The 16468-nt window shown below is 40.1% G+C and overlaps 1 protein-coding gene across 1 annotated transcript in view; it reads left to right on the top strand.

Moving 5' to 3' along the window:
- The window catches only part of pard3ba (par-3 family cell polarity regulator beta a), a 250801-nt gene that overhangs the window by 187470 nt on the left and 46863 nt on the right, over positions 1-16468 (top strand). The window contains exon 19 of the mRNA XM_073842392.1: positions 7940-8032. Coding sequence (XP_073698493.1) covers positions 7940-8032 — 93 coding nt within the window. The remainder of the gene's footprint in view (positions 1-7939; positions 8033-16468) is intronic.

Below are 16468 nucleotides of genomic sequence, written 5' to 3'. Positions count from 1 at the left end.
AAATGATCTGTGGGGTATTTTGAGCTGAAACTTCACAGACACATTCTAGGGACACCTGAGACTTGTATTGTAAAAAGGGGCATAATAGGTCTCCTTTAAAGCATTATTTTTGTAATTGCTCCATATGATGTTAAGTAACACTTAATTTACATTTAATCATGTTGATATTGATATTCATACCCTTATGTTAAACTGCAATCTACACTCCATGCACCATAATGGCAACATCTTTGCAAATTTATTAAAAATGAAAAACTTAAGTGATTTTGTTGCATTTGTATTCATTCCCTTATCTGGGACAGTTGAAATTTAGCTCAGAAGTATTCATATTTCCGCTAGATGTTGCTACACTTCGAGTGAAATTAACCTGTGGCAAATTCAATTGAATGGGTATGATTTGGAAAAGCACACATGCCTTAATAAAAGGTGTAACAGCTGAAAATGCATATCAGAGCAAAAACCAAACTTTGAGGTCAGAAGAACTGTCTGTAGAGCTCAGAGACAGGATTGCATCAAGAGACAAATCTGGGCAAGAGTTCAGAAAAAATTCTGCTGCATTGAATGTTCACAGAAGCATGTAGTCTCCATTATCCTTATTGAAAGAAGTTTGGAACAACTAGGACTCTTTGTAGAGCTGGCCTCCTGACCAAACTGAGCAATTGTTGGGGAAAGGCCTTGGTTATACTGGTGACCAAGAACCTAATAGTCAATCTAGCTGAGCTCCATGATCATATATAGAGACAGGAGAAGCTTACAGAAAGACAAACATCACTGCAACACTCCACCAATCCGGTCTTTATGGTGGTGTGGCCAAACTCTATCCTCTCCTCAGAGAAGACACATGAAAACACACTTGAAATTTGTAGCAAAGCACCTAAAAATGGACTCTCAGACTGTGAGAAACAAGATTCTTTGGTCTGATGAACCTCAATTCCAAGCATCATGTTTGAAGGAAACCAAGCTCTGTTCATCACCTGCAGAGTACCATCCCAAAAGTAAAGTGTGCTGGTAGCAGCCTCATGCTGTGGGGCTGTTTTTCAGCAACAGGGACTGAGGAACTCACCAGATTAGAAGGAAAGCTCAACATAGCAAAATATAGAGATAGCCTTAATGAAAACCCAGTCCAGAGCATTCAGAACCTCGGACTGGGCAGAAGGTTCACCTTCCAACAGGACAATGACCCTAAGCACACAGCAAGAATGGCTTATAGACAACTTGTCAAAATGTCCTTGAGCCTAGGATTGAAACCATTCAAATATTTCTGGAGAAACCTGAAAATGTGCATCTGCTCCCATCCAAGCTGATAGAGCTTGAGAGGTGAAGGGGTGAGGAGAAGAATGGCAGATAATTGCCAAATACCGATCTGCAAAACTTGTTGCATCATACCTAAAAGACTTGTAAAGGTGCTTCAGCTAAATACTGAGTTACAGGTATGAATACTTATGCTATATACTTAGTTCAGGTTTTTTATTTTTAATAATTTAAGAAGTTGTGACAATTCTGTTTTTGCTTTGACATTATGGTGTATGGAGTGTAGATTAATGTGGGAAAAAAAGTAATCTGAAGCAGTCTAACAAAAGGCAGCAACAAAATGTGAAAAAAAAAATGAAAGGGTATGAATACTTTCGTCTTTCGTAAGGCACTGTAATAAGTGAAATTGCATTGATGTAACTTACAAAAAACGGTAGTATGGCTTTTTTTTACAGTATGTTAACCACAGTATTTGCAATTAGATCTTGGTTGAGAAGTCTATGTTTTGTGCTTCATTTTTGCAGTTTATCTACTAGCTCTGTTCTTCTCGGATTCTGTTGCTGCTAATGATGCAGGAGTGTTTGAAATATAGCTTTGCTTAATCATTCAGTTTCTCACTGGTTTGGAATTAGCATGCTAATCCCCTTTTACTGTGTTTTTGAGGCTAATTATAGTTACTGTGTTTAATCCATCAAACCCTTCTTTCTCATTGTAACTCATTTATTTGTTCTTTTTCCTTCATTTCTCCTTGTTCAAATCTTCTACCCTCAGCTGTGCTCTGTTTACCCTTGTTAATCACCTAAAAGTCATGTAATGAAGTCATATCTGAGCTTAGTGGAAAATGCTTTTTCTTATACTGGTATATGAAGATATTTTCTATCAACTGAAACTTTTCAGGGTGTCAAATCAGCATATTAAAATGATTTCTGAAGGATCATGCGATACTGAAAACTCAGCTTTGCATCACAGGAATAAATTGCATTTTAATATATATTCAAATAGAAAATAGTTATTTTAAATTGTAATAATATTTCACAATTTTACCATTTTTACTGTGTTTTTAATCAAACAAGTGCAGCCTTGGTAAGCATAAAATACTTCTTTCAATAACATTAAAAAAAATTATACACTCCAAACTTTTGAATGTTTGTGTACAATTTGTATGTGGAAAGATACAAAAAACAAACACAGTACAGGCATAAAAACATTTATCAGACAGGAAGCAGAGACGGGGAATGTAAAAAGAAAGGCAGATCCATTCCTGACAGTTTTACCTAATTAGAAAGATCCTTAAAAAGCAGGAGGGAGAGAAGCAGGCATTAATATATGCAAACATAATGATCAGCTTAGCAGTACGTCCCCAGTTCCCATGGATCAGGCCGTCTGTCTGTGTGAAAATTGAGGTTTTGTCTGCTTAAAAATATGAGCCTCCGGTTTAGACTGATAAATTGCAACACTCAGTAAACTGGAGTCAATCGATAAAGCGAGAGCTGCCAGCACAAAGCCTCTTTACCAAGACAGTTTCAGTATTGTAGGTTACATTACGGCGTAATTGGGTTTTAGATTTGTAATTACAGTGCATGCACACGACTCTCATCAACATTCGTGTCGTTTTGTCTCATTTCGCACCGTCTTCGCCCTTAACGTTAGCCTGTAATTTCCGCCTCAAATTTTAAGTCTCCCAAGAGCTGCATAGACCATCTTAATCTCAGGTTAACAACCAAAGTAATGCTAATTCACTTTGCAAACTCAATTTAGACCGTATTAAACTGTTAGTATGCTACCTTGGGCTACATACCTCAACCTTATGCTGACAACTCTTAGAAGTGTAATCAGCTTCCAAGGGCATGTTTCACATTTGCTACGACAATCCAATCCACCTGAACGCTTCAGGCCTCAGGTAGATTGAGCCATCAGCTGGCTTTTCAAGACACATGGGCTGAATTACAAACTAGTGTTGGGAAACCTAGTGCTAAGCTAGTCCTAAGTCTCGCTTAACCAGAGTAACTCGCAGCATAAAGGCTGATCCTGTTTGTAGTTTATCATTTTGACTCCTTATCATAATTATGACTTTTTATTTAATAATTGACTTATGCTAATTTCAGCAATTTGTAAATTATGACTTGGTATGTCAATTTCAACAAATTTTAACTTTCTATGTCGTGGTATTTCATAAGTTTGACTTATCTCGTAATTATGACTTCAGCAGTTTGATAATTATGTCATGGTATTTCATATTTTGAGTATTTTATAAAAGACTTGTGTCAGTGGTGTTTAATAATTATGATTTTTTTTGTCAATTATGACTGATAATTTTAACTTTTAATTTCATTAGTTTGACTTTTATCTCATAATTATGACATGTATTTTTTATAATTTTGACTAGTAATAATTATGACATTTAATTTCATAACTGACTTACGTCAGTTTAAGTAATTTCTATGTCAAAAATGAACTTTTTATCTCATAATTATGATGTAGTACTTGCAAATTTTGACTTTCTAACTTAAGTATGTCATGGTATTTCATCATTTTGACTTATCTCACAACTATTAGTATCTCATAATTTTGATTTACAATTATGACATGGTATTCCATAATTTTGACTTCTTGTCATAATTATGACTATTTCTTAAGTGACTTATGTTAATGTCAAGACTTTTTTTGTGAATTATTATTCACAAATCTGATTGAGATTTTGACTTTCCATCTATGTCATTGTATTTCATAATTTTTACTTATCAGATAATTATGACTTCATTTTCTGTTAATTATCTCCTAATTATTACTTTTTCTGTGAATTATGACTGCCAATTTTAACTTTTCATTTCATATTTTGACTTTCCAGCACATAAATGTTATGGTTTTTTATAGATATTTTTTACTTATCTCATAATTGCAACTTATACTGATTTATAGCTATGACATGCTATTTCACAATTGTGAGTTCTTGTTTCATAATCTTCTAGTTGATTTCATAACTGATTTATGTCAATGTCAAGTTTTTATCTCATAATTAAGACATGGTATTTCATCATTTTGACTTCGTTTCATAACCTTCAGTTCTTGATTTCATAAGTGACTTACGTCAATGTCATGTTTTTATCTCATAATTACGAGTTAGTATGTCATAAATATGTCATAAATTTGACCTATAATCATGACATGGTATTTCATAATTTTGATGATTGTTTCATAATCTTGACTTGATTTCATGAGTGACTTGTGTCAATGTCAAGTTTTTATCTCATAATTATGACTTAATATCTCATAAATTTGACTTACAGTTATAACATGGTATTTCACAATTTTGACCTGTTGTTTTATAATCTTACCTTCTTGATTTCATAGATGACTTATGTCAATGTCAAATTTATATCTCATAATTTTGACTTCATGACTTAATTATGACATGGCATTTCATTGACGTTTTTATAATTAAAATGATTGAGGAAGAATTTTGAATTCCGTATGCTGTTTTAAAGAGGGTCCATATTATTTATTGTAGTTAGCATGGTCAGTTTTGAGAAGGATCAGCTCACTCTGTACTGTATTATGTTCACAATTAAAAAATGTAGAGTGGCCAATAATCAAGTAGAGTTGTGTGAGCTCTGCGTAGCGTGATGACCAGCGCTGCACTCACACGGACTGAGCAGGACTGCGGCACATTGATATTCAGGCCACGACTCCCTCTGGTTTTAATGAGAGTGCTTAAGGGCAAGGCAGAGCTAGCATGCCAGCTGCCGGTATTAGATCGCTCCAGCCTAATGAGATAAATACAGTCATTAGTGCGTGTGCGGGGCTGGGAAATGGAGTACTATTGAGGCATAACGCAGACGAGAGGATGCTGGATCCAGCCGGACCCTTGAATCGCTTGTGGGCCTGTGTTTGGATCATGTAGTCACGGCTTATCTTGAGCAAACATGCATGTACGTTATGTCGGTAAACTGAAGCCTCGAGCGATATCTGTGTCAAATTAAAAAGAAATTTAGGAATCTTGGGAGCTGAGGTTTGTGATTATTCCTGACTGGAGTGTGCGTTTGTGGAAATGTAATTGAATTCTCTGTTGTTAATAGACGTTGAGCCGTTGACATTGCTATTCAGATGCGTTTTTATCGGGTGAATCTCATGAAAAATGCCAAGAAGTGTTCAGGTCAGTTTTCACATAAAAAGAACAAAATAAGCATGTTTAAGAACCATTAAGAGTTTTTGCGTTGTGACATTGTGTCAAGTAAGCAAATTTTCCTCCTTCCCGAATTATTGCAGTCACCTTCAATAGTGCGATAAATTTGAACTCTCATTACTATAGTGCAAATTAATAATATTTATATTTATAATGTTTATAAAAAAAATATATTAACATAAATATTTAAATATTTATTTTATAATTCATTGTATTAATGTTTTAAAAATACATTAATTATATTATTAATAGTATAGTTTTTATTGCTAACCAATAAAATATAGAATATTCTGAAAATGATTATTTGTTTTATATATTTGTTTATGGACCCCTGCAGAACTCATTTTTATTTTATTTTATTTTATTTTATGTAGAAGTTTACATCATGGTATTATTTGTTTAATTGAATTTTATTTATGCAATAACATAGATTATTCTAAAAATAGTTGTTTTTGTTATATATCTGTTTATATAACAAAAAAAATGACTACAATTCTAGTATTGTTATTATTTATAATTTATTTTATTAAGTTTACATCATGGTATTATTTGTTGAACTGAATGTAATTTAATGTATGCGATAAAATGTAGAATTTAAAATATATATATATATATATATATATATATATATATATATATATATATATATATATATATTTGTGCATGGACCCCTGCAGGGTTTTATTTTTTTTTATTTTTTTTATTTTTTATTTTTATTAGAAATTGAGGGGGGGGGGGGGTGCTTAAATAGTTTGCATCATGGTATTATTTGTTGAACTGAATTTATTTATGCAATAAAATATGTAAGGAATAATTGACGACGGGCCGTAGAATTCTTAGAAAATAATGCACACCCGAGGTGGTGATGCGGTCACGACGCGAAGCGGAGTGGCCGTTACAGCTCGGGTGTGCATTATTTTCGTAGAATTCTACGGCCCGAAGTCAATTATTCCGCTTATACTACAGTTACCACACCTCAAGACATCGATCAAGTGATATATTTCAAGACATTCGTCCGGTTTTTATCCTTAAAACGCTATTGTGAGTAGGATTAATTTCTTACGCAGCCCATTCAACAGCTTCGTTGCTGGTTCCAAAACGTCATTTTAGACCTAGTAACGACGCTTGGGCTGTTAATAGCAAAATAATGCCGTTAATAATGAAGTTTAGACAGACCGAAAGACAAGCAGACAGACGGAAAGAGTGAGGGAGAGAAACTAAGTGTATGACTTTACCTCTCTCACGTCTGTGTCTCTCAAGGGTGACTGGCAGCATCGTCTCTACTAACAGTTAAACTTTAAGTTCATTTTCTTCAAGACCACGCCGTTGTTACCTCGCGTGTGAGAGCTGTCATGTCGTTTTTAAGTTGTTAATCGTCAGAGCAGCGCTAACAACATTAGCGCGAATGCTAACGCAAGTGCAAACTGTAACGTTATGTGTGTGCGTCTGTGAGGTGAGTGAGAGAGGGCGAGAGAAATAGAGTTTGTGCTTTCCGTACATAATAAAACGTAATATATTGTGGGAAAAAACATGGAAATAATCTGTCGTTTTTATCCTGATGTTTACTGTATTTATTAGTTTGGCCAGTGTCATTGTGGGTTTTAGTTATTTTGCTGTTTTGGGCTGTAAGGACCTTTGAAATAACTGAAATGTATGGCGAAGTGATATAGACATGCACTGCGGTCTAAAGCTGCCTGGAACTACGTTCGCCGTGCGTTTCCCTGAATATAATGCACACCTCTAGAACGTTCGTCAGCCAATCAGATTCAAGCATTCAACGGCCCTGTAGTATAAATATATATATCTGTTTACAGACCCAAGACTGGAAATTATTTTATTTCTAATTAGAAATTGAGTGAGGAAATGTGCTTAAATATCATGAAAAGAATGTCACAATGCAAAATAATAATAATAATAATAAATTTTCCTAAAATAATATATATATTTTTTTCAGAGTTATCAGAGTTATCATTCTTGTTGGGTTATGTATCATTTGATTATTTGGATTTTAATGTAGACCCATGTAGCAAACCAGAAGCTGCTGCTTTTATGACTGACACTGACGTTTCATTACTGCTTCACTTTCCTTTTTTTTTTTCATGTGATCGTCTCACCCACTCTCTCTCATTATTACCTTTATTCTTGATATAACCTTTTCCTCTTCTGTCTTTATCTGCCTGTCAGCATGGAGACCCCGCCTGACCTCAGATCAGTGCAGAAGAATATGTGAGTTTCTGAAGGTTTGGCGTGGAGATGGGCTAGAAAAAATCACTGCAGGGCGTTGGACATTGATATTGCTTGGTTTTGCAGGAGTACGTGTGTGCGTGCGTGCGTGTGTGTGCGTGTTTGCAGGCTGGTACATGGGGAACCAATCATTAGAGTTTCTAGAGTAAATTCTGCTTTGGTACTTGGAAGTGCAGGGAAACTGTTGTGTCACCAATTATGAAAACATAACACATCCTCCCCTTCTCTCTCTTTGTCCGTGCTCTTTCTTTTCTCATCCAGGTTTGGGAGAAAAAACAAAGCTAAGGCTAAGGAACTGGGAGCTTTGAGCGAAGAAGAGGTGGACAAGAGTGAACCTGAGATGTTTCTGTCAAAGTATGTAATGTGCAATATTTAATCCACAAAGTTCAATTATAATATAGAATAACATGCTTATATAGCAATCGGAAGCTGTTGAAATTATCAAACGAGCTCTGGACTCTTGATAATTGCTGCATTGGTTTAATTGGTTGTTCTCGTCATAGTAATTAACGACTAATGAACTAATAAAGGGAAACGTAATAAAACTCAATCATACATGTTTACATAACATGTTTTTGTATTTTCTCTTCCACAAAAAAAATAAATAATCATAACTTTAGTAAGTCATTATCATGAGAAGTCATTATGAGATAAAAAGGCAAAATTATGAGATACAAAGTAGGACATATGAGGGAAAAAAGTTGGTATGTTTAGTCATTATTTTAAATTTATGTCATTATTATGACTTACTATGTAATTTTTAATGTTTAATCTCGTAATTGTAATTTATCTCATAATTATGACGTAGTATGTCAATTTTAACATTTAATCTTGTTATTGTTACTTTTTATCATAATTATGACGTAGTATGTAAATGGTAACCTTTAATCTCATAATGGTAACTTTTTAACGTTTAATCACAATTACTTTTTATCTTATAATTATGATATAGTATGTCATTTTTAATGTGTAAACTCATAATTGTGACTTTTCATCTCATAATTATTATGTATTTTCAGTTGTAATGTTTAATCTCATAATTGTGACTTTATCTCATATTTATGACATAGTTTGTCATTTTTAATGTTTAATCTCATAATGGTGACTTATCTCATAATTATGACGTAGTGTGTCAATTTTAACGTTTAATCTCACAATGCTGACTATTTATCTCATAATTATGACATAGTTTGTCATTTTTAATGTTTAATCTAATAATGGTGACTTTATCTCATTAATATGACGTAGTATATAATTTCATAATGGTGACTTTTTATCTCATAATTATAATGTATAATGTCAATTTTAACGTTTAATCTCATAATGGTGACTTTTTATCTCATAATTATGACGTAGTATGCCAATTTTGACATTTAATATCATAATGGTGACCTTTTATCTCAAAATTATGACTTGGTATGTCATAACTTTGACATGGTATTTCAGAATTTTGACATTTTATTTCATAATTAACACTTCAACTCTAGTCAGTACTTCTGTATATAAGACAAACATAACGAAAACGAAAGAAACACACTATTGTGCAATCCAAATGTTTTATAGAAACACATTCTTGTACATCAAACACTCTAAGCTTATGTCCTTATTCATCCAAGATATCCTGAAGTGCATGTTTTTAATTCTATAGGAGTGAAAGGAGCAGCCCTGCACCTGAACGCGCCATCTTCCCAGATGTTGAAGACGATGATCTGGATCCCAACTATGCTCGCATCAACAATTTTAGAGAACCCCCTGCCTCCAGCCTCTCACCCTATCCACCTGGAACTCCCACCCATACCTACTCTCAGCCTACAGGCCCCGCCCCCAACAGAGAGCCGCTCAATGAGGACGCGCTAGAGGGGCTTTATGCAAAAGTGAACAAGCAAAGAACCGCCCCTCCAAAGACTGACAGGTAAGAACTAATTTTTTGTACAATATTGTTTTTCGACCGATGAAAAATATGCCACCAGGGTGGCTTTTGCACTGATGGCTTGGGCCCATCATCGCTGCTTGCAGCTTTAATTGCTGTTATTATTCAAACCGATTATTTCTATTATCTTCTGCTATGATAGAAGATAATATGATAGCCACTACTTGTTGAAACTGTTATCAAAATCAGAAAACATTTTGCTTTGGCACTCTACATGCAACATACCAAATATCCAGGCACGTCGGTAACGAACGCTTTGGCCTTTTAGTCGAATCAAGCTGAGGTATTGACAGACGGGTCTGTGAAGTCATTTGTGATTTACTGTGTAGCTGTACAGTCTGTATATACAGAGGGAATGTACGTCTCACTGGTGAGTTTTCAGTCCGGGTTGAGTGGTCTCAACGACCGAGAGCATTGATTTGTTGTCTGGCGGTAATTATGCGTGAGTGTTGCAGTGTCCGTGGGGACCGTGTTCATTCTTGCTCTCGTCCTACCATCGATTCGCACAAGATTATCTACGGTGCGCTGTGCTGTCCACCGAGCTCACAAGAGCTGTAATCCTATCACACAGACACACACACTTGCTCGGAGAAATACGTTTGGATGCTTCTATATTTCCTGTTCGTTCTATACAAAAATACACCATGGTCTTCGGACAAGATACTATTGCTACTATAGTACTGCCACTGTAAAACCATGGTAAATGATTCAAACAGTGTAGAGACTTTGTTTAATTTGTTCTTTGATGAAACTGGTGACTAAAACCTGCTTATTTAGAACCTTTTAGAAGTCTTTTCCTCTTCTTTTTTGTTTTAATACCATAAACTGAATGACTTTTGTGTCTTATTATAATAATAATAATAATAAGAAGAAGAAGAAGAAGAAGAAGAAGAAGAAGAAGAACTTATTTGTGACCCTGGACCACAAAACCAGTCATAAGGTTAAATTTGACAAAAATGAGATATATACATCACTATTGCTACAAATATACCCCAGCGACTTAAGACTGGTTTTGTGGTCCAGGGTCACATTTTATTTTAATAAGTTTTATATATTTGTTTACGGACACCTGCAAGACTTTTGAGATTGGAAATTTTTTGTTTTGTTTTGTTTTGTTTATTTTTGTTTTTTATTTTATTTTATTTTATTTTATTTTGTTGAACTGAATTTAATTTATGCAATAAAATATGGAATATTTTGAAAACAATTAATTGTTTTATATTTGTTTACGGAACCCTGCAGGACTTTTGAGATTGGAAAATTATTTTATTTTAATATATATATTTTTTGAACTAAATTTAATTTATGCATTGGAATATGGAATATTCTGAAAATAATTCTTTGTTTTATATTTGTTTACGGACTTCTGCAGGACATTTGAGATTGGAAAATTATTTTATTTTTATAAAAAATCTTATTTTCATATCTACTACTACTATTTGCATTTTATTAGATTTTATTTTAGTTAAAAGTGCATTATTAGTTTGTATTTTTTTGAAAAACAAATTATCCAAATGAAAATGTTACTACAGTACTGCTACTTTTATTTTGTTTTAATGTAGTTTAGTTTAACTATTGAGAGTGAGCACCAAAATAACAGAATTTTGGTAGCGTGTTGGGTCACCACATCACTAAAAACTCAGTGAACGTCCGACATGAAGGACTCATTCAAGTGCACTAGTGTGACAGTATGTTACACTGGCTGCTATCACAGAAAGTCTGAGAAATGTCTCGTCTGAAGTGGACCTCTGAATGAAAAACATGGCTCGTGAGTGTGTGTGCACGAGTCTTGATTTTCATGTCAGAGAGCAAATAAGAGAGAAAGATAGCGGGAAAGAGACGGTCAATTAACCACAAAGTAACAGCCAGACAGATCCGCGAAGCCCCCCTCCTCATCTCACTGTCTCGCTTTCTCCAAGTGCTGATGTCTCATCTACTTTAGCAGGGTCCTTAATTACCATTCTCTCACGCGTGTGTCGCCTGACTGCTCCTAACAGCCCTTTGTTCTTGCTGGCATTTTGTGCATAATAGATGTGACTAATAAATGTTAGTGCTGATCAAACATGGAAAATAGAGCCTCGCTTTCCTTGTTTAGGAGAGTTTGAGCGCCGCACGGCCATTTTTCAGCAGAAATGCTGACACAGAGTCGGTGGCGGCCAACAAAGCTGGACACGGCTCTAGATATTTGGACAGCATCCAGCGCTGAGGAATGGGCTTAATCGAACTAATGGCCCACCAGCCGTGTACTGTGGCCAACTCCAATTCTTTGAAGAAACTTCTGTTTCTTAACGCCTTTCCTCCACTTCTGCGTGTTCTCCATCACGTTGGAGCAGTAAACACTGTTAAGATGGATCTGTAGCCATTTTGCTTGTACAGCTTACAGTGAAGTGAGTGCTTAATGCTTGCAAAAAAGGGTTAGAATATTGTCAAACTTTAGCATTTTTACCACCATGGTAACTAAAGTTTTACCCACAACACCATAAACATTATGGAATATTATTTATTTCTACAGGATCTCCATCATGCTATATTATTTTATTTTATTCTTAAATGTACCTATAATTAAAATACAATAATAATAATAAAACCTAAAAAATAGATATGGACAAATATGGATTTTTTTAATATCTATAATTGTTATTGTCACACCAGGCCAGCAGAGGGAGCCTTGCCCCTCACAGACTGTTGCTGCTCCCTCTGCTGCTTCGCTGGTTACTTCCTGTTTGTCTGCAATAAAAGCCAGCTCAGCACACACACTCACTGCGAAGTATTGATTTGCATTTGCGGACTTTACCAAGCGTTATTCCTTGTTCCCAGGTTTTCCTAGTTTCCTTGTTGTTTTTCCCTAGCCATAGTTCTGTTTTGTTTTTCCAGTCTTAGCCATAGTTTTCTAGTTTCTTGTTTTATTTTCATTGTTTGCTTTGGACTGCCCACCTGGTTTTGACCCACGCCTGTTGTGTTGGATTACGCTCTTGGATTATCTTCGCTGTTGATGTTTGCTGGTGATTTCGACCCTGTCTGTCTGTCTACGATCTTTATAATAAAGCCTTGCATTTGGATCCTCACTCTTGGTCGTCCCGTTTGTGACAGAATACTTCGCCACACCCGGATCCAGCGGCTTTATTCACCACCAGCATCACAACATGGACCCAGTCGAACAACTTCTGCTCCTCCGTCAAGAAGATCGCCCCATTGAGGAATATGTTCTTCAATTTCGTAAGTTTGCCCTTCAAGTATCATTTTATGATGAAGTGTGGCTGAAGGACTTATTCCGCTTTGGACTCAACGAACCCACTAAATCGCAGTTGCCTGGGGGGGAATTTAAATGTTCAATGGAGGACTTTATGAACTATGCTTTGTTGTTATGTGGCTCCCCGCTTACTGTGGGAGTACTAGAAGAGCCTCAGCTCAAGATGTCTGCTAGCCCAGGGCCACAGCACAAGATATCTGCTAGCTCCAGGCCACAGCACAAGATGGCTGCCATCCCAAAGCCCGTTCACAAGATGGCAGCCATTTCAAAGCCTGTTCACAAGACAGTTGTCCTTCCAGAGCCAGTTCACAAGATGGGCACCCTTCAAGAGCCCCTTCACAAGATGGCTGCCTTTCCAGAATCTGCTCTCGGGATGTCTATTCTTCCTGAGTCCGCGTTCAAGATGGTCACCCAATTGAACCCAGCTCACAAGAGATCTACCACCTCTGACTTCTCTCGCAAGATGGCTGCCACCCCAAGGCCCGATCACAAGATGGCCGCCATCCCCAAGCCTGTTCACAAGATGGCTGCCACCCCCAAGCCTGCTCACAAGATGGCCGCCATTCCCGAACCTGATCACAAGATGGCTGCTGTTCCTGAGCCAGTTCACAAGATGGCCGCCATTCCAGAATCTGCACCCAGGATGGCTGCCGCCACTCCAGAGTCTGCCCCCAAGATGGCTGCCACCCCAAGGCCCGATCACAAGATGGCCGCCACCCCCGAACCTGATCACAAGATGGCTGCTGTTCCTGAGACAATTCCCAAGATGGACGCCCTTCCCGAGTCTGTTCACAAGATGGCCACCGTCCCAAAGCCCGTTCACAAGATGGCTCCCGTTCCTGAGTTCCTGGTCAAGATGGCCGCCACGCCAGAGCCTGCTGCAAAGATGGCTGCCACGCCAGAGCCTGCTGCAAAGATGGCTGCCACGCCAGAGCCTGCTGCAAAGATGGCTGCCACGCCAGAGCCTGCTGCAAAGATGGCCGCCACGCCAGAGCCTGCTGCAAAGATGGCTGCCACGCCAGAGCCTGCTGCAAAGATGGCCGCCACGCCAGAGCCTGCTGCAAAGATGGCCGCCACGCCAGAGCCCGCTGCAAAGATGGCCGCCACGCCAGAGCCTGCCACAAAGATGGTCGCCATGCCAGAACCAGCACCCAGGAGGACCGCCACTCCCAAGCTTGCACACAAAATGGCCCCCACGCCTGAACCTGCACGTAAGATGGTCGCCATAATTGAGTCTGCTATCAACATGGTGGCTACGGCATCAGACTTTCACCACTCCAGGACTTATCAGAGACTCATATCAAGCTTGGAGGACCCACCACTGCTGTCAGCTCGTTCAGTTGATCCCTTACTATCAGCGTCAGCCAAGCCAACGTCTGCTCACCCCACATCAGCCAAGCCAGCGTCTGCTAGCGCCACGTCAACCAAGCCAGCGTCTGCTCACGCCACGTCAACCAAGCCATTGCCTGTGAACGTCATATCTGCTTCTCTCGAACCTGCACCAGCTGCCGTTCCTACCAAGTCAAGTCAAGTTACAGCTGCTGTCCCTGCCGAGTCAAGTCACGTCACAGTCACTGTTCCTGCCAGGACAAGTCACGTCACAGCTGCTGCTCCCGTCAAGCCAAGTAAAGTCGCAGCCGCTGTTCCTGCCAAGTCAGGCCAAGATACAGCTGCTGTTCCTGTCAGGCCAAGTCATGTCGCAGCAGTCGTTCCTTCAGAGCCAAGTCAAGCAGCTGTTCCCTCCGAGCCAAGCCAAGCCACAGCTGTCCCTCTCACGCCAAATCAAGTCACTGCTGCTCCTGTCATGACGAGTCAGGTCATAGCTACTCCTTCACTGCCAAGTCACGTCTCCCCTGAGCATCCAGAGCCTTCACTCCCAAGTCACGCAGAGCCAACGCTCCCAAGCCCCACACCCACTGACCCGGAGGGCATTCCTCTGCCCACTGCGTTACCTGTTATGGCAATCGCCATTTTGAGTGTGTGGGCTGCACACTGCGCCCCAGTGGCCTCTTCTGCCCATGAGTCTGCCCACAAGTTTGCTCTGGAGACCTCATCTACAGGCATGTCCGCTGCGCCTATACCTCTTTCGGAGGTGGCGTACATAGCGGAACTTCACGCTCTGCCCGCTCCGCCAAGGCTTCACGCCCTGCCCGCTCCGCCAAGGCTTCACGCACTGCCCGCTCCGCCAAGGCTTCATGCTCTACCTGCTCCGCCAAGGTTCCTTGCTCTGCCTGTTCCGCCAAGACTCCTTGCTCTGCCTGCTCCGCCAAGGTCCCTTGCTCTGTCTGCTCCGCCAAAATTCCCTGCCCTGCCTGCTCCGCCAAGGTTCCTTGCTCTGTCTGCTCCGCCAAGACTCCCTACTCTGCCTGCACTGCCTAGGCTCCCTGTCATCTCTGTCTTGGCGTTTGGGGCCGTTCCAGAAGTCTCTGTCTGCCCAGGAACTGCCACGAAATTCGTTCCTAAAGTTCTCGTCTGCCTGGTCACGGCTATGGAGGCCACGTTCTCCCATGAACTCTCTACCTCTCTCCTTGCTCTGTCCGCCTCCTCTATCTCTGTTCTCCCCAGGTCCCAGTCCATGATGCGGCCTCCTGCTCCACCCTGGAGGGCTCCTGCGCCTCCTGCTCCGCCCTGGAGGGCTCCTGCGCCTCCTGCCCCGCCCTGGAGGGCTCCTGCGCCTCCTGCTCCGCCCTGGAGGGCTCCTGCGCCTCCTGCTCCGCCCTGGAGGGCTTCTCCGCCTCCAGCTCCGCCCTGGAGGGCTGCTCCTGCTCCGCCCTGGAGGGCTCCTGCGCCTCCTGCTCTACCCTGGAGGGCTCCTAAACCTCTTGCTCCGCCCTGGAGGGCTTCTACGCCTCCTGCTCTGCCCCGGAGGGTCGTTAAGCCTCCTGCTCCGCCCTGGAGGGCTCCTACGCCTCTTGCTCTGCCTCCAGCTCCGCCCTGGAGGGCTTCTACGCCTCCTGCTCTGCCCCGGAGGGTCATTAAGCCTCCTGCTCCGCCCCGGAGGGCTGCTCCGCCCTGGAGGGCTCCTAAGCCTCTTGCTCCACCTCGGAGGACTGCTCTGCCTCCAGCTCTGCTCTGGAGGGCGTTTGCCCAACCCGTTCTGCCTCAGTCTCCTGGCCCCCCCACCGCTCCCCTGGACTGTTTCTTCCTGTTTGTTTTTTGGAGCGTCTGGAAGCCGCTCCTTGGGGGGGGGCTATGTCACACCAGGCCAGCAGAGGGAGCCTTGCCCCTCACAGACTGTTGCTGCTCCCTCTGCTGCTTCGCTGGTTACTTCCTGTTTGTCTGCAATAAAAGCCAGCTCAGCACACACACTCACTGCGAAGTATTGATTTGCATTTGCGGACTTTACCAAGCGTTATTCCTTGTTCCCAGGTTTTCCTAGTTTCCTTGTTGTTTTTCCCTAGCCATAGTTCTGTTTTGTTTTTCCAGTCTTAGCCATAGTTTTCTAGTTTCTTGTTTTATTTTCATTGTTTGCTTTGGACTGCCCACCTGGTTTTGACCCACGCCTGTTGTGTTGGATTACGCTCTTGGATTATCTTCGCTGTTGATGTTTGCTGGTGATTTCGACCCTGTCTGTCTGTCTACGATCTTTATAATAAAGCCTTGCATTTGG

The sequence above is a fragment of the Garra rufa genome, chromosome 6, assembly GCF_049309525.1.
Source record: "Garra rufa chromosome 6, GarRuf1.0, whole genome shotgun sequence".
Lineage (NCBI taxonomy): Eukaryota > Metazoa > Chordata > Actinopteri > Cypriniformes > Cyprinidae > Garra > Garra rufa.
The sequence above is the reverse complement of the archived record's forward strand: the minus strand, read 5'-3'. Positions and strand labels throughout refer to the sequence as shown.